This window comes from Lepus europaeus, chromosome 12 (assembly GCF_033115175.1).
Source record: "Lepus europaeus isolate LE1 chromosome 12, mLepTim1.pri, whole genome shotgun sequence".
Classification (NCBI taxonomy): Eukaryota; Metazoa; Chordata; class Mammalia; order Lagomorpha; family Leporidae; genus Lepus; species Lepus europaeus.
In genome coordinates, this window is record NC_084838.1 from 498,764 (window position 1) to 518,004 (window position 19,241).

General features: G+C 52.8%; 1 protein-coding gene across 1 annotated transcript in view; it reads left to right on the plus strand.

Annotated features, from left to right (window-relative positions):
- Positions 1-19,241, plus strand: part of PNPLA7 (patatin like phospholipase domain containing 7) — an 87,603-nt gene that overhangs the window by 19,968 nt on the left and 48,394 nt on the right. Inside the window, 6 exon segments of the mRNA XM_062207170.1 lie at positions 731-859; positions 2,697-2,777; positions 3,369-3,456; positions 6,312-6,452; positions 10,995-11,095; positions 11,246-11,392. Coding sequence (XP_062063154.1) covers positions 731-859; positions 2,697-2,777; positions 3,369-3,456; positions 6,312-6,452; positions 10,995-11,095; positions 11,246-11,392 — 687 coding nt within the window.

Below are 19,241 nucleotides of genomic sequence, written 5' to 3' on the forward strand. Positions count from 1 at the left end.
GCATTTGAACCAGTGGATGGAAGACTTTTCTCTCTGTTTCTCCCTCTCTCTGTAACTCTGCCTCTGAATAAATAAAATCTTAAAAAAAAAAAAAAAAAAGAGTAGTCTTCTCTCAAGTGCCTGCCAATCTCCAGAAGATAGAAACCAAGAGCCATTTAGTAGGGACTTTGGTGATTTTGCCCATAGCTCTGGGAAGCCCAGTCCACAAAGTCCACTTGCTGAGCTGGGCCCTCAGCTGGTGACCCATACATGCTGTTGGCCACGGCTCTGGTCAGTTCCTGGTCACTGTCACATGAATGACTTGACTATGGTGGTGGCTACTGGACGGTGGCAGTTCCTGACTCGGTGGCCTTCTGGGAAGCCCTCGTGGGTTGTTGTGTTGCATGCCCTTGTGACAGGGGGGACCCTGGGAGTGGGGTCTGTGACTCTCAGTGACAGGTAGGAACAGGTAACTGTGCAGGTCTGATGGGGCCAAGTCTGGGCTGCCCGCCATGTTTTGTTGGCCAGCCCTGGGCTGTGCATCTCTGGGACAATAAAGCTTTGTGTACAGTTTCCACCAACAGCAGTGCTATTTGCTGGCCTGGCCTGGGAGGGAGCACAGAACATGTGGGTGGGGACGAGGCCAGGGCCTCCCCAGGGACTTCTGAGGAGCTTAGTGATTCCTAGAGCTGTGTGTGTGTGTGTGTATTGGGAGGGTCAGGAAGTGAGTCTGATGGATCTGTTGTTACAGGGCCACACTGTACCATATAAAACCGTCTCTGTCCGTGCGGCTGCCCCTTCCACCGTCCTCCAGCTTCCAGCTGTGGCTTTTCAAGGCATTTTTGAGAAATATCCCGAAACCCTGGTGAGGGTGGTGCAGGTAGGTCAGTGTTTCACTTGACTTTTCTGGCTGCTGTGGGCCATCCTGGGCCCAGGACCTGGGGTCTGTTGGGGTTTGTGGTCAGTTATGAGTTTTAGAGCACTGGAGAGGAATCTGGAAGAACAGTGAATTGACTGTTGTTGATGTGGGGTTCTGGATGCCTATGGGATAAATTGAGGCTTTATTTTTTTTTTTTTTAAGAAAGAGATATATTTATGTGAAAGGCAGAGAGAGACAGAGATCTTCCAGTTGCTCATTTGGCAACAGCCAGATTGGGGCCAAGCTGAAGCCAGGAGCCCAAAACCCTCCTGGTCTCCCATGTGAATCACAGGGCCCCATGCACTTGGGCCATCATTCCCTGCCTCCCAGGCTTATTAGCAGGAAGCTAAATTGGAAGTACAGAGTACCCAGATGTGACCAGCACTCTAGTGTGGGATGCCAGTATTACAAGTGGTGGCTTACCCTGCTGTGCCACAATGCTGGCCCCCATAAGACTGTTTTTTAAATTTAGTTATTTGTAAAGACCTATTTACTTATTTGAGAGGCAGGGTAACAAAAAGGGTTAGGAGAGAGAAAGATCTTTCATCTGCTGGCTCCAAGGCTGGATTTTTTTTAAGGTTTATTTATTTAGGGGCCGGCCCCATGGTGTAGGTTAATCCTCCGCCTACGGTGCCAGCATCCCATGTGGGCACCAGTTCTAGTCCCAACTGCTCCTCTTCCAATCCAGCTCTTTGCTATGGTCTAGGAAAGCAGTGGAAGATGGCCCAGGTACTTGGGCCCCTGCACCCGCATGTCTGTAACTCTACCTCTCAAATAAATAAATAAAATCTTTTTTTAAAAAAGAGTTACACAGAGAGAGAAGGAGAGGCAGAGAGAAAGAGGTGTCTTCCATCCACTGGGTTCACTTTCCATTTGGCCACAATGGCTGGAGCTGCGCTGATACAAAGCCGGGAGCCAGGAGCTTCTTCTGGGTCTCCATGCAGGTGCAGGGGCCCAAGGACTTGGGCCATCTTCTACTGCTTTCCCAGGCCACAGCAGAGAGCTGGATCAGAAGTGGAGTAGCCAGAACTTGAACCGGAGCCTTTATAGGATGCCAGCAGTGCAGGCGGCAGCTTTACCAGCTACGCCACAGCGCTGGTCCCCCAAGGCTGTTTTTAAAATAAATTTGTAATATGTATTTTATTTATTTTTAAAGATTTTATTTATTTATTAGAAAGGCAAGTGGAAGAGAGAGCGCGAGAGCAAGAGTGCCACTGGTTCACTCCCCAAATTCTCACAACAGCCAGGCCTAGGCCAGGCCAAAGCCGAAGGCTGGGAACTCCATTCTGGTTTCCCACATGGGTGTCAGGGGCCCAGGTGTTTGGACCACCTTCTACTGCCTTCCTGGACACAGTAGCAGGAAGCTGGTTCGGAAACATGGACTAGCTGTGACTTGAACCAGGCTCTCTAGTATGGGATGCAGGCATCCCTGCTATGCTACATGCTTGCCTTTGTAATGAGTATTTTACACTAAGAACAAATACTGATAACCCCAAAGGGATATTCAGATCTCCCACTTGCCCACAAGAGATTTTTCACATTTTTAGTAGACTTCTAATTTTAACTTTACAGAAAACTTGCAAAAATAATGCAGAATTCCCATTTGTACTGCATCCCATTCACTGGATGTTCACATCTTTTGTTGCCACAGTGAGTTGTGGAGACTAAGATGTTTTTCCACCCTGGGAGAATCCTCCAAGAGAGCTTGGTTTGTCTGGGGAGTGGGGCCTCGCTCCCAGTGCTGTGTAGGGGGCCGCTGTACAGCCTGTGGGTGGCTCACTGCCCAGACGTCTTACAGATCATCATGGTGCGTCTGCAGAGAGTGACCCTCCTGGTTCTGCACAACCATCTGGGCCTGACCACCGAGCTCTTCAATCCTGTGAGTGTGGCACCACCTCGGGAGCCCTGCCTTTGTATGCGACTGTGGGTACAGGGCACCCCACTGCTGGGGGTGGGTAGGATGGGCAGAGCAGCACCGGCCACAGCTCTGGCTGTCCTGGTCGTTGGCCATGAGGACTTTGTACTTTGGGAGTGACAGGTGGTCGGTGTTTATTTCTTTGCCTTGAGGCAAGTGGCAGTTGATGAGTTAGGGCTGGATCCTCCTCTGAGACCATGACCCCTCGTGGTACCATGCTGGTTGCCAGTGTTCTCGCCTTGCTTGGGCACTCCCCCTGTTTGGACACTGTCTTAGGGTTTGTCATCGTCAGGTGCTGAAAGACAGTCTTCATCTCGATGGATAGTTTGTTTTTATCAATGGTAGAGTGTTTCAGACAGAGCCTATGGTGATGCCTCAACACGGCCAGACCTTTCTCACCTAACCAGATTTCCTAATTGACTATTGGTCTATTCGCATTCCCTGAAAGCTATTTTGAAGTTCTCTTTGAGGACTTTGCACTTCAGAATGGTGAACCTTTGTGGAGGGAACCGGGGAAGGTCCTGGTGCAGAACTGATGTTGTTTTTGCATCCTAGGAGAGCCAGGCCATACCTCTCGTGTCTGCCGGGAAAGCCAAGAGGCAGATATTCCATGCCCTGGATGAGCGAGAGTCCTGTGACTCAGGTAAGACCGAGACCCAAGGAGGCTGACCTTCAAGCCAGATCTAGGGCCTCTCCCATCCACTGCTGCATGTGGACTCATGAACCTCCCAGGTCACCTCACATACACCCAGCTCACCTCACATCATACTCAGGTCACCTCACGTACACACCCAGGTCACCTCACATGCACCCAGCTCACATCACATACATACCTGGCTCACCTCACATACACACCTAGGTAACCTCACATACACACCCAGTCACCTCACATACACTCAGGTCACCTCACATACACACCTAGATCACCTCACATACACCCAAGTCTCCTCACATACATACCCAGGTCACCTCACATACATACCCAGGTCACCTCACATACACCCAGTCACCTCACATACATACCCAGGTCACGTCACATACACACCTAGATCACCTCACATACACCCAGGTCACCTCACATACACACCTAGAACACCTCACATACACCCAGGTCACCTCACATACACCCAGTCACCTCACATACACCTAGGTCTCCTCACATGTCCTGGACACCTCAAATGCACACCCAGGTCACCTCACATACATACCCAGGTCACCTCACGTACACACCCAGGTCACCTCACATACACCCAGGTCACCTCACATACACACCTAGAACACCTCACATACACCCAGGTCACCTCACATACACCCAGTCACCTCACATACACACCTAGAACACCTCACATACACCCAGGTCACCTCACACATATACCTAGGTCACCTCACATACACCTAGGTCTCCTCACATGTCCTGGACACCTCAAATGCACACCCAGGTCACCTCACATACACCCAGGTCACCTCACATATATACCCAGGTCACCTCATATACACCTAGGTCTCCTCACATGCTGTGGTCACCTCAAATGCACACCCAGGTCACCTCACATACACACCTAGGTTACCTCACCTACACCAAGGTCCTCACATATACACCCAGTCACCTCACATATACACCTAGGTCACCTCACATACATACCTAGGTCTCCTCACATACACACCTAGAACACCTCACATACACACCTAGGTCTCCTCACATACATACCTAGGTCACTTCACATACACAACTAGGTTACCTCACATACACCAAGGTCCTCACATACACCCAGGTCACTTCACATACCACACCTAGGTCACCTCACATACACAACTAGGTTACCTCACCTACACCCAGGTCTCCTCACATACACACCTTGGTCGCCTCACATATACACCCAGGTCTCCTCACATACATACCCAGGTCACCTCACATATACACCCAGGTCTCCTCATATATACACCCAGGTAACCTCACATACACACCTAGGTCACCTCACATACTCCCAGGTCATCTCACATACACACCTAGATCACCTCACATACACACCTAAGTCACCTCACATACACACCCAAGTCACTTCACATATACACCTAGGTCTCCTCCCATGCCCTGGTCACCTCACATGCACACCTAGATCACCTCACATACACACCTAGGTCACCTCACATACACACCCAGGTCGCCTAACATAACTCAGGTCACCTCACGTGTGCCCCAGAACACCTCACATACATACTCAGGTCACCTCACATACACTCAGGTCTCCTCACATACATACCCAGGTCTCCTTACATGTCCCAGGTCACCTCACATACTCAGGTCATCTCACACATGCTCAGGTTATCTCATCGTGCACCCCCACATCACCTCCCTGGCACCCTGGTCACCTCGCAGGTGCTGTGCCCTCCACTCTGCAGCTGTTTGCCTCAGGCTGCTCACAGGGCTTGACACAGGGGGAATTCCTGCATAAGAAGGTTCCTAGCCTTGTGCATTGACCCTAGTACTCTGAGCTCTCAAGAAGGTCTTGCTAGTGAGGCCTGCAGTACCTGGATTATCTCTAGTGACCTATGTGGCCACAGAGAACATATGCCCTTGTATGCATTTGTAGCATAAAGTGTTCTAAGTGATGCAGCACAAGCAGATAGGTACCCAGCTAGACTGACTTGTGCTCAGAACCCTATATCCAAGGGGCCTCAAGAGCCCAGCACCCCTAGGCCATCCTTGGAGGAAGCTCTGAAGCTCTGGACTCCAGTGACCTTGAACACTGCTCTCTGGCTGAACTGGTTTTCCCAGAGTGTACTCTGGAGTATATATCATTTCACCATTTCTACCTCTGACCTGCATTTCTGGTCACTGTTGAGTGATGGGGCCTAGGAGCCTGTCCTGAAGATACCTGGCACAGAGCAGCTGGCCAGACTGGTTGTAGCTGAGGCCAGGCTGGGGAAGGTTAATGGGCTCTGGACAAGCAGAGAGTCCTGGTGAGGACAGCGTCTGTGCTGTATGCTGGCCAAGGCAAGGCCCTCTCTGGAAGCCTAGTTTAGACTCGTCTCACCTGAGGGGCAGGTGGAGCACTGAAGCCTTGTGTTGTCTGTCCCTGGTGAGCTCAATGCCACTGAGAAAGGGACAGTGTCAGCTTTGACCTGGAGTAGGAGTTTACCTCATGGTGCTGGGGCAGTCAGCTCAGGGAGGCCTTGGGGGGAGGGGTCTCAAGGAGGGGCACAGGCTGGTAGGGAAGCAGAGTAGGACAAGTCTTAGGCCAGCATTGGCTCATCACTCACCTGGCAGGTGGAAAATGCAGGCCAGGCAGGTGCGGCTTTTGAGGTCGCCTGCATGGCCGTGTCAGGGTCTGTTTGCAGGTGCACAGGGCCCTGTTGAAGGCTGTCTCTGGGCCTGGAGACTTGCAGACTGTGTTCTGCTGGGGGGACCCTGTTCCTTGAGCTGCCCCCTCCGTGAGTTGGAGTTGGACACAGAGTGTGGGGGACTGAGGTTGGCTCACAACTCTCTCTCCTTAGTAGATCGTGGAGGCAGCCGTCTGGCAGCATATGGGCCTCTGCTGAAGAGGAGCCACTCCTTCCCTCTACCTTCTGTCCATGAAGAGATCTCAGAGGAGCTCGGGAAGTCCCTGGCAGCTGACCGTGACCCTTTGGCCCCACAAGGTAATTACTCTTGTTGCTGTCCAGCACTATTGCTGATAGGCCGTACATGTGTGGAATGGGTTGAGCTGCCCTGGCACCCAGCGTCATCTTCTGCAACAGCCTTAGGGGTGGGTACCCTGAGGATGGTCCCATTATAGAGGGAGGCAGCCCATGGGCCCTGTAGGGCCTCTGCCTGCCTTCTGCTCAGGGTTGATGCCTTGGTGAGGGCACGTGTTGTGCTGCCCTAAATGCCCTGAGGGTTCCTCTCCATACCACGGCATTTCACCCAGGGCAAGTCAGCCATGCTGCCTGGCCTGTGTCTGCAGGTTTCTGTCTCCCCCGCACCCCCCACCCCCTGCCCTGGGCCTATGTCTGAGCACCTCCCTCTCCTCTCTCCACCACTGGCCCCTCCCTAGGTCAGGTCCCATCTCACAGTGACAAGCTCAGCCCGTCCCCTCAGCCATTGCCCACTTTGCGCCCAGGGTACCGCGTGGCCCCTCCCTCCTCCCTGCTGCTCACCCTTATTCTCTGCTCCTCGCTTCCCCCGTGACTTTGGTCGGCTCCTTCCTCACTGTGGCTGACGCACCTTCCCAAGGGGCCCTGGCCGTTCCTCTGCTTGTGGCAAGCACTCTGTGTGTCTGCGTGCTACCCACGCTGGGCTGCTGGGCCCCGGGCAGCCGGGTTCCTCTCACTTTACCCTTCGTCCTGCATGGCTCCTGGCCCTTCTCAGCCCCTGCAGGTGCTCTCAGATCCCTGGTCAGTATCAGCTGCTGCAGACGCCTCTGCTGCCTCTGTGGTCTGGGTCTTATTCTTTCCTCGTTCCTGGGTCATGAATGTATTGCTCTAAACTTTTTGTTTCTCTTAGTTTTATCCTCCTTTTTTATTTTTTAAAGATTTATTTATTTATTTGACAGTCAAGAGTTGCAGAGAGAGAGAGAGAGAGATCTTCCATTCGTTAGTTCACTCCCCAGATGACCGCAGCAGCTGGGGCTGAGCCAGCCCTGGGTCAGGCTGAAGCCGGAAGCCTGGTACTCTGTCTGCTGCTTTCCCAGTTGCATTAGTAGGCAGCTGGATCAGAAGTGGAGCAGCTGGGACTTGAACCATCACCCATATGGGATGCTGGCATCATAGGCAGCAGCTTAACCTGCTGTGCCACAGCACTGGCCCCAGTTTTATCTCCTACTTTGAGATCATTCACTCACCCAAAGTTCACTCCTGAAGTCCATCAGTAGGAAGTATATTTGTGAGGGAAGAAGGTCACTTTTTCTTGTTCTGTATGGAGATAATTCACCCTGCACCACTACACAACAATCTTTCATTTCATTGTTATTGGTGCTTTTTTTAGGTGTCAGGTTTCTGAAGCTACATGAATTTTTTTAAGTAAGTGCTTGTTGGCTTTATTTTTATACATTTATTTATTTATACAATAGGCAGAGTGACAGACAGAGAGGGAGAGCAAGAATAGTCTCCTAGGGCCATCATCTGCTTTCCAGGTGCAGTATCGGGGGTTGGATTGAAGGTGGAGCAGCTGGGAATCAGGATGGGATGCTGGTGACTCAAGAAGTGGTTGAACCCACTGCACCGTGCTAGTCCCAAGTTAGCTGCTTTCCTGAGATAAAATCTGCATACCTTAATTTTCTTTTCTTTTTTTTACAGGCAGGGTGGATAGTGAGAGAGAGAGAGACAGAGAGAAAGGTCTTCCTTTTTGCCGTTGGTTCACCCTCCAATGGCCGCCGCGGCCGGTGCATCGCGCTGATCCGAAGCCAGGAGCCAGGTGCTTCTCCTGGTCTCCCATGGGGTGCAGGGCCCAAGCATTTGGGCCATCCTCCACTGCCTTCCTCGGGCCATAGCAGAGAGCTGGCCTGGAAGAGGGGCAACTGGGATAGAATCCGGCTCCCCAACCGGGACTAGAACCCAGTGTGCCAGCGCCGTAAGGCGGAGGATTAGCCTGTTGAACCACAGCGCCGGCCTGAATACCTTAGTTTTCACCCTCCTACAAAGCCCTCATTCCAGGGCCAGCAATGTGGAAAAGTAGGTAAAGCTGTTGCTTGTGGCACCAGCATCCCATATGGGCACCAGTTCCTGCCTTGGCTGCTCCACTTCCATCCAACTCCCTGCTAATGCGCCTGGGAAAGCAGCAGAGGATGGCCCAAGTGCTTGGGCCTCTGCACCCCATGGGAGACCTGGAGGAAGCTCCTGGCTCCTGGCTTTGTCCTGGCCCAGCCCTGGTCCTTGTGGCCATTTGGGAAGTGAACCAGCAGATGTAAGACCTGGCTCGCTCACTCGCTCTCTCTTTCTCTGTAACTGTGCCTTTCAAATAAATAAATCTTTAAAAATAAATAAAATAGCCTCATTCCAACACAGCTGCAAAATTGTGCGTTGCTCGCTGTCACCTGCGTCCGGACATTTCATCCCCCAGTGAAGAAACCCCATGCCCTCCATCAAGCACCCCTTTGCCTCAGATCCTCCCCTGGTCTGTCTGTCTCTCTCTCTCTTTTAAAGATTTATTTATTTGAAAGAGTACAGAGAGAGAGAGAAGAAGAGACACATAGAGAGAGGCCTTCCATTTGCTGGTTCACTCCCCAGATGGCTGCAACGGCCAGGGCTGGGTCAGGCCAAAGTCAGGAGCCAGGAGCTTCATCCAGGTCTCCCATGGGGTGCAGGGGCCCAAGCACTTGAGTCATCTTCTGCTGCTTTTCCCAGGTACATAAGCAGGAAGCTGGATTGGAAATGGAGCAGCCTGGACAGTAACTGGTGCCTATATGGGGTGCCGGCATTGTAGGTGGTAGCTTAACCCAGTGCAACACAACACCGGCCCCTTGAAAGTATTTTCTGCCCATGTGCTCCCCACCCCCACCCCCTCTCTCTGCTTCTGCCTCTCAAATAAATAAATAAATCTTTTTTAAAAAAAGGGCATGTTTTTGGGAAAAATCAGAGACTGAACATTTTAAGTTTTGTAAACTATGTATCAGCATCCTGTTGAAATATTAAATCAATTTTAAATTTTTAATATTTAATAAATTAAAATATTAAATATATAATTTATACATGTATTTTTAACCACTGGGTATATGATTAGATTTTATTATTAGAATAGATATTGGGGTACAAAATAGATTTTGGCTTAGTGGTTAAGATGCTACCTGGGTGTAAGTCCTGGCTCTTCTTCCAATTCAAGCCTCCGGCTGATATGCACCTGAGAAGAGCAGGTGTTGGTTTAATAATTGGCTTCCTGCCGACCACAGGTGAGACCTGGACTGAGTTCCTGGCTGCTGGCTTCAGCCTGGCCAAGCCCTAGCTGTTTGGGCCTTTGGGGAGTGAACTTTGCGTGGGAGTTCTTTGTCTCTGTCTCTCTGTATCTCAAATAATTTAAATAAATAAATGAAAAAACTTAAAACCTAGGCATTCCAACTACTTGCAGTTTACATATAGTTCTTCTGTCAGCTGTCTGTGCCTGCTCGAGGCTGGGTTTAGTCAGTGAGGTTGGCTCACATATTTTACTTTTTTGTGTTTTATTGAAACACAAGGTACAGTCACCACACCCCGATGAATCTAGTGCCTGTCTGGGGTGTGTGTGTGGAATGGCTTCTGTGTGACACAGCACAACCTGTGGACAAGGTACAGGGGATGCTCATGTCGGTGTGTTATCAAGTCACAGGGGAATTTTGAAGAGCAGTGTGGCATAGACAGTGAACACGGGAGTCTTCCAAGGACAGCCCTGCCCACTGCTCCTCACGATGCAAGACCTCAAGCCATCTGACGGTGGCAAGCGCTGGCACTCATGCTGCCTCTATGCAGTCGCCCAGTCTGACCCTGCCATAACTTTTTCTCAGTTAAATTTTCTTTTTAGATTTTCTTGGCTTCTTTTTTTTTTTTAAGTGTTTTTTTTTTTTTAAATGTTTATTTATTTGAAAGGCAGAGCAACAGAGAGAGAAACAGAGACAGAGAGACCTTCCATCGCTGGTCTACTCCCCCAGATGGCTGCAACAGTTAGGGCTGGGCCAGGTCAAGGCCAGGAGCTCCATCTGGGTCTCCCACATGGGCACAGGGGCCCAGGCACTTGGTCCATTTTCCACTGCTTTCCCAGCCACCTTAGCAGGAAGCTGGGTTGGAAGTGGAGCAGCTGGGACTTGTATGGGGTGCTGATATCACAAGCAGTGACTTAAGCCACTGTGCCACAATGCCAGCCCCAACAAATATCTTCTAAATAAAAGATTTTAAGTTATTCTTTCAAGATTTATATTTGCAATATCTTGATCTTGTGGTATTTCGGTGTTTGAGATCATGGCACATAAGGTTGTGGCCTGAACCGAATTCAAATCCAGACATGTGTGACCCAGAGACAGCTTGGGTCCTTTGTCAGAGTCCAGGTCAGATTCCATGACACTTGGCCTTCAGATTTGCTGGGCCAAAAAGTTGGTTGCAGGTCATAAAAGGATTTGCTGGGGACACAGCCTTGCCCTCCAGAGACCCAGGCTGTATATCCCAGGCACTGGGTGCAGAGCCCGTGCCCAGGGTCTGTGCATCAGAGGGCAGCAGGCTGAGTGTTCCCTCTGCTGGCAGGGCTTCCCACCGGGGCCACCTCAGACCTGGGAATGGCGTGCGACCGTGCCAGGGTCCTGCTGCACTCCGAGGAGCGCCCCAGGAACTCCGTGGCTGGCAAGGTAGGGTTCCACATCTCCTCCTCTGCCTCCAGGGCTCTGCCCTGTGCCCACTCACTCTGGCATTGCCCAGCATTTGCAGTCGGTCAGCAGGTTGCACCTCACGTTTTCCCCCAGTCAGCCCTTCTGACCACCGGTATGTTTGTTCTCAAGTTCAAGAAAAGTGTGATGGTGGTAGAGACCCCCTCTGCTGTCTGCCACTACTCGGAGGGTCTCTCAGATGAGACTGGCACCAGCGGTGAGACAGACGCCATCTTCAGAGCCGCCAAGAAGGCCCTGCTCACCCTGATGAAGCTGACGGTGAGTGCGTGGCTCTGAGAGGGCGGGGTCCTGCTGTCCCTCTTGGGCTCTGCTTCTTCCTTTCCGTCTCCCAGCAGTAGGGAGCGGTTGCTACAAAGGGGGCCCCCTGGAAGACCCTCTCACCTAGTGCCTTCCTGGTGTGTGACGTGGGTCCGGGTGTCCCCTCCCTGCTCCAGCGTGCAGGTGCAAAGCAAATGTGCCTGCCAGTTCCCTGTTGGCCAAGCCAAGTAAGACCTCAGATGGCCCGGGCACTCCTGAGCAGGTCTTTGTCACTTGTGTCTTACGTATTCTTTGTCCCTTGCATTTTTCACAGTTGTGAATATTTCACATCCACAAGGTGGAGACAGTGAGTACCGCGAAGCCGCCACGTTAAGGTAGTGCAGAGCGAGCAGCTCTGGAACTCACTGCACCCCCATCTGTGGCTCCAGAGGCAGCCACCCCGTGTCTGGCGAGTGTGTCCCAGGTGCCCTGGTTGACTTTTGCCTGTTCTTGGTTTTTATGAACAACTCCTGCCATGTGTTATTCTGAGTGATGGCTGTCTGCCCGGCGAGGTGCCCTTGAGAGTCGCCCGTGTTGTCATTGTCATCACTGTCAAGGGTCCACTCTGCTCGTTGTCCAGCCCAGGCCAGCGTGTCCAGGACATGGGGTGCCAGGTTGTGGGGGTGTCTCCACCAGTGTGCCACCAGAAGCTGCTGAGGGCTCCTGGCCAGTACCGCTGCCAGCTGTCAGGATTTCTGGACTTGGTAGCTTTGGGTAACAATGCTGGGTACAGAGTGCCTGCCACACTTGCTTTCGTTTGCCTTTTGGGGACTGCTCTGAGGCAGCCTGGGGTGGAACCTTCTCCCTCTGCCGAGGGGACCGTGTTTTCCCTCTGGGCCTCAGGGTTCTCTGTGGTCCGCCGGGTCCTTTGTTGTGTGCGCTGTCCCCGGCCCGGTTCCTGAATGCAAAGGAGCGAAGCGCGTCTTTCTTTCCCTCCGCGCCCCGTGCCTTGCCTCAGAAACATTCCCTTGCTCTGATGTCAAGATTCTCTCGATGTCGCCTAAAAGTTTTGTATTTTGCTTTTTCGGGTGCTAATGCAGATACAATGAATTTTTGTGTATAATGGTATCCAATTATGTGTTTTTTCCCTCATGTGACCCGGGCTGGCCCCAGGTCCCCTGTGGAGAGTCTGAGCTTCCTGCTGCTCTGCCACCCCTGTCCCCTGTCCCCCGTCTGCTGCTCCACCACCCCTGTCCCCTGTCCCCTGTCCCCGTCCCCGTCTGCTGCTCCACCACCCCTGTCCCCGTCCCCGTCCCCCGTCTGCTGCTCCACCACCCCTGTCCCCTGTCCCCGTCTGCTGCTCCACCACCCCTGTCCCCTGTCCCCGTCCCCGTCTGCTGCTCCACCACCCCTGTCCCCTGTCCCCCGTCTGCTGCTCCACCACCCCTGTCCCCGTCCCCGTCTGCTGCTCCACCACCCCTGTCCCCGTCCCCGTCTGCTGCTCCACCACCCCTGTCCCCTGTCCCCGTCCCCGTCTGCTGCTCCACCACCCCTGTCCCCTGTCCCCGTCCCCGTCTGCTGCTCCACCACCCCTGTCCCCGTCCCCGTCTGCTGCTCCACCACCCCTGTCCCCTGTCCCCGTCCCCGTCTGCTGCTCCACCACCCCTGTCCCCTGTCCCCGTCTGCTGCTCCACCACCCCTGTCCCCGTCCCCGTCTGCTGCTCCACCACCCCTGTCCCCTGTCCCCTGTCCCCGTCCCCGTCTGCTGCTCCACCACCCCTGTCCCCTGTCCCCCGTCTGCTGCTCCACCACCCCTGTCCCCGTCCCCGTCTGCTGCTCCACCACCCCTGTCCCCGTCCCCGTCTGCTGCTCCACCACCCCTGTCCCCTGTCCCCTGTCCCCGTCCCCGTCTGCTGCTCCACCACCCCTGTCCCCGTCCCCGTCTGCTGCTCCACCACCCCTGTCCCCTGTCCCCTGTCCCCGTCCCCGTCTGCTGCTCCACCACCCCTGTCCCCTGTTCCCTGTCCCCTGTCCCCGTCTGCTGCTCCACCACCCCTGTCCCCATCCCCGTCTGCTGCTCCACCACCCCTGTCCCCCGTCCCCGTCCCCGTCTGCTGCTCCACCTCCCCCGTCCCCTGTCCCGTCGAGAGCCTCGTCTACTGCAGCCCTCTTGCAACCTTTGTGAGCTTCACTTTGGCTTCCTGGACAGGGGAGCTGTGTCCTCTCACCTTCTCCAGCTCCTGGGGCCCTGTTCCCAGCCATCTGCTGAGAAGAGAGAATTAGAATTTGTTCTTTTTTTTTTTAATTTACTTATTTATTTGCAAGTCAGAATTACACAGAGAGAGGAGAGGCAGAGAGAGAGAGAGAGAGGTCTTCCATCATCTGGTTCACGCCCCAATTGGCTGCAACGGCCAGAGCTGCCAGGAGCCAGTAGCTTCTAGGTCTCCCAGGCAGGTGCAGAGGCCCAAGCACTTGGGCCATGTTCTTCTGCTTTCCCAGGCCATAGCAGAGAACTGGATTGGAAGTGGAGCAGCTGGGTCTTGAACCGGCGCCCACATGGGATGCTGGCGCTTTAGGCCAAGGCGTTAACCCACTGCGCCATAGCACCGGCCCCAACAGAATTGGTTCTTGAAGTTTCTGTCATCCACACCCATGGCACAGCGTGGCAGTCACCTTGATTGAGTTAGCCCTTGGACCCACTTTGGGGGATGAGGGTGGGAAGGAAAACTAGGCAGCTCGCCTGCCCCATGCTCGACACCCTGGCAACACCCATGCCACAAGCACGGGCCGCCGTGTGGTTTTGGGAGTTTTCCGACTGGGGTCTGCGTTGTCACGCGGTCAGAGGGATCCTGGTGGTTGTGGGTGAGCCCTGCTCCTGCTGCTGCCGTCCTCTGGAAGGGTCTGTGCAGGGGCTCGCGGGCTGGGGGAGGGGCGCCATGCTGGCTGCCGAGCTCCCTCTGGCTCCTGGGCTGCACTGAGAAGCTGCCTGCTGGTCCTGCTGCTTCTGAGGGATTTCCTCGTCTTGACTCTGGGCCTGGAGCTGGATATGGATTCCTTCTTTTTTAAAGATTTATTTATTTATTTGAAAGGCCGAGTTACAGAGGCAGAGGCACAGAGAGAGAAAGAGAGAGAGAGAGAGGTCTTCCATCTATGGGTTCACTCGCCAAATGGCCACTCCCCAGACGGCCAGGGCTGAGCTGATCTGAAGCCAGGAGCCCAGAGCTTTTTCCGGGTCTCCTACATGGGTGCAGGGGCCCAAGGACTTGGGTCATCTTCTACTGCTTTCCCAGGCCATTAGTAGAGAGCTGGATCAGAAGTGGAGCGGGGCGGACGCTGCGGCGTAGCTGGTAAAGCCGCCATCTGCAGTGCCAGCATCTCATATGGGCATTGGTTCAAGTCCCGCCCGCTCCATTTCCAATCCAGCTCTCTGCTGTGGCCTGGGAAAGCAGTAGAAGATGACCCAAGTCCTTGGGCCCCTGCACCCACGTAGGAGACCCGGAAGAAGCTCCTGGCTCCTGGCTTTGGATCAGTGCAGCTCCCGCTGTTTTGGCCAGTTGGGGAGTGAACCAGTGGATGAAAGACCCCTCTTTCTCCCTCTCCTCTTTCTATGTGACTCTTTCAAATAAATAAATAAATCTTTTGAAAAAATGTCCTTTAAAAAAAAAAAAAAAAGAAGTGGAGCAGCCATGACTTGAACCAGGGCACATATAGGATGCCAACACTGCAGGCAGTGGCTTTACCCGTGCGCCACAGTGCAGGCCCCCCTTTTTACTTTTCTGGCACAGTCGTTAGGCGTCCTCAGACTGTACCGCAGAATCCCTTTTGAAAAACTGGCAGCATTCTCTTGTGAAGCATTGCCTGTTTCCTCTCCCCTTCTTTTATTTATTTATTTTTATTTTTGACAGGCAGAGTGGACAGTAAGAGAGAGAGAAAGAGAGAAAGAAAGGTCTTCCTTTGCCATTGGTTCACCCTCCAATGGCTGCTGCGGCCAGCACACTGTGGCCGGCGCACCACGCTGATCCGAAGGCAGGAGCCAGGTGCTTCTCCTGGTCTCCCACGCGGGTTCAGGCGCCCAAGCACTTGGGCCATCCTCCACTGCACTCCCGGGCCACAGCAGAGAGCTGGCCTGGAAGAGGGGCAACCGGGACAGAATCCGGCACCCCAACCGGGACTAGAACCCGGTGTGCCGGCGCTGCTAGGCGGAGGATTACATGGCGCCGGCCTCCTCTCCCCTTCTGAGACTCAGATGAATGTTCTCATTTCTCCAACTCTCACCCTTTCTTCTGTATTTTCATTAAAAAAATCCTTATATTTGAATGTAGATATTTTCATTTGGATTCACTAATTCTCATTTTATAGCATCTGATGTGATGTTAAACCTATGCACTGAGTTCTTTTTATTAAATGTTTATTTACTTGAAAGGCAGGAGACAGAGAGAAATCTCCCATCTTGTGTTTTTTCCCCCAAATGCCCACAGCAGCTGGGCTGGGCCAGGTGGAAATCAGGAGCCTCACCTGATGCCCCCAGAGTGGACGCTGGCAGGACGCTGGGGTGGGAGCGGAGCTGGGACTGGAACCCAGGGCTTTGATGTGGGATGTCGGCACCCGTAGTAGCGTCTTCACTTCTGCACGGATGCCTGCTCCACGTTGAGTTCTGGCGTCTGCTTGTTTTGTCTGCTCCAGACTTTCTGCGTCTAAACCTGCCTGCCTCACTCAGAGGCTTCTGTCTCGTGCTTGCCCTTAGTCCCTGCAGCTCTCACTCGCGGTCTTGCCCCTGCTGGGCCTTGATATCTTGATGCCGTTTACTGCTGTTCAGTGCCCACGTGCTTGTCTGAGACATCACAGGCTCGAGAAGATGTTGTCCTCTCCAGAAACTATCTCTGCTTTTTTTTTAAAGTTTTATTTAATTTTGTAAAGATTTATTTATTTATTTGAAAGAGTTAGAAGAGGGAGAGACAGAGAATCTCCCATCCGCTGGTTCACTCCCCAAATGGCCACAACGGCCAAGGCTGGGTCTCCCGTCTTTCTTTGCTTTCCAAAGTCATTAGCAGGGAGCTGGATTGGAAGCGGAACAGCCAAGACTCAGGACTTGGACCGGTGCCCATATAGGATGCCAGCATCATAGGCTGGTGTCTAGCTGGTTACACCACAATGCTGGCCTGGGTATCTCTGCTTTTGCCAAGATCCCAGCACTGCCTGCGGTCCAGGATACCATATCCATGCCCCTGCCGGCATCTGAGATCCTCTATCAGGATCCAGGATTGAGGCTCTCTGGCTTACCCAGAAGTCATGAACATGGGCTTCTGAATTCCTTCATTAGACTTAAAATGTTGGAGGTTATATTTAATCCAGCAATAAAATTTTCGGGTTATTTTATTATGCTATTTTCTCTATTTCATTTTGATATTTTTATTATTTTTCTTATATTTGGTCATCAGTTCATCGAGATTTTTAGATTTTCTTACTCATTATGGACAGCTCCAAGCATGATAAAAGCGGCAGGGATGGCCCCGTGTGGTGACCCCTGCCTGGCTCACCTTTGTACAACCACTCCTTCCCCCCAACCCCCGGTGATTTTCTGCCTGAAAACTTTCACCGTGTCCTTTCGCACGTTGCTCTCTTATTCAGGGCCGTGTTCTTATTGTTCTCACAACAGCAGTGTTAAGGCCACCAGTGCTGCCTCACGCACTCTGTTCACAGCTCCTTCCCTGCACCCATCAGTGTCTCTGTAGGGTCCATACCTGCAGCTGGCTGATGTGGTTCTAAAAATTTCTTTCTTTTTTTAAAAATTATTTTTTTTTAAGATTTATTTATTAGGAAGGTAGAGTTATATAGAGAGAGGTCTTCCTTCCATTGGTTCACCCCCCAAGTGGCCACTACTGCTGGCGCTGCGCCGATCTGAAGCCAGGAGCCAGGTGCCTCCTCCTGGTCTCCCATGTGGGTGCAGGGGCCCAAGCACTTGGGCCATCTTCCACTGCCTTCCCGGGCCACAGCAGAAAGCTGGACTGGAAGAGGAGCAATCGGGACTAGAACCCAGTGCCCATCTGGGATGCCGGCACTGCAGGCAGAGGATTAGCCAAGTGAGCCACAGCACCGGGCCCTTAAATTATTATTTTATTTGAAAGGCAGAGTGAGTGACGGAGAGAGAGGGAGACACAGATCTTCTGTCTGCTGGTTCACTTCCCAAATGGTTGTAATCGCCAGGCCTGGGCCAGGCTGAGGCCAGGAGCCAGGAGCTGCTTCTGGTCTCCTATGTGGGTACAGGGACCCAAGCACTTGGGCCATCTTCTATTCCTATCCCAGGCACATTAGCAGGGAGCTGGATTGGCAATGGAGTAGCCAGAAATTGAACTGGTGCCCATATGGGATGCCAGCACTACAGGCCAGTCCTATAAAGGACTATTTTTTAATTAATTAATTAATTTAGTTATTTGAGAGACAGAGATAGGCAGATAGACAGAGATCTCTCCCATCTACTGGTTCACTCCCCAAATGTCTGGAGCCAGGACCTTTATCCATGTCTCCCACGCACTTGAGCCGTTGGTGATCACTGTTTCCCAGGGTGGGCATTAGCCAGGACGCCGAGGACAGGAACATAGGAGCCACGACCCCAGCCAGGCACTCTGATATCGGACCGTGAGTGTCTGGATCTGCAGTCAAACGCTCTGCCTCTAGCTGTTCCATGGGTATCTTAATTGCTAGGCCAGTTACCTGCGTTGGACAAGGCTGTGTTGTTGTTGTTGTTGTTTTTTTTTAAATAGATTTATTTTATTTGGGACCATTGCTGTGGCGCAGTAGGTTAACGCCCTGGCCTGAAGCACTGGAATCCCACGTGGGTGCCGGTTCGAGACCCGGCTGCTCCGCTTCCAATCCAGCTCTCTGCTGTGTCCTGGGAAGGCAGTAGAAATGGCCCAAATCCTCGGGCCCCTGCACCAGCATGGGGGACCCAGAGGAGGCTCCTGGCTCCTGGCTTCAGATAGGTGCAGCTCTGGCCATTGTGGCCAGTTGGGGAGTGAACCATCGGATGGAAGACCTTTCTCTCTCTCCCTCTGCCTCTCCTCTCTCTGTGTAACTCTGACTTTCAAATAAATAAATATTAAAAAAAAGAAAAGTATTAATATATATTTTTTATTTGAAAGAGTTACAAAGAGAGGTAGAGGCCGGTGCCGTGGCTCACTTGGTTAATCCTCCGCCTGCAGTGCTGGCACCCCAGGTTCTAGTCCCGGTTGGGGCGCCAGATTCTGTCCCGGTTGCTCCTCTTCCAGTCCAACTCTCTGCTGTGGCCCGGGAGTGCAGTGGACGATGGCCCAGGTCCTTGGGCCCTGTATCCGCATGGGAGACTGGGAGGAAGCATCTGGCTCCTGGCTTCAGATCAGCGCAGTGCACTGGCTACAGCGCGCCGGCCGCAGCAGCCCTTTGGAGGTGAACCAACGGAAAAGGAAGACCTTTCTCTCTCTCTCTCTCTCTAACTCTGTCTGTCAAAAAAAACAAATAAACAGCTGGCACCCCAGCTCAACAGGCTAATCCTCTGCCTTGCGGCGCCGGCACACTGGGTTCTAGTCCTGGTCGGGGCACCAGATTCTGTCCCGGTTGACCCTCTTCCAGGCCAGCTCTCTGCTGTGGCCCGGGAGTGCAGTGGAGGATGGCCCAAGTGCTTGGGCGCCTGAACCTGCGTGGGAGAACAGGAGAAGCACCTGGCTCCTACCTTCGGATCAGCGCGATGCGCCGGCCGCGGCGGCCATTGAGGGTGAACCAACGGCAAAAAGGAAGACCTTTCTCTCTGTCTCTCTCTCTCACTGTACACTTTGTCAAAAAAAAAAAAAAAAAAAAAGCAAATAAACAAAACAAACAAACAAAAAAAACAAAGAGA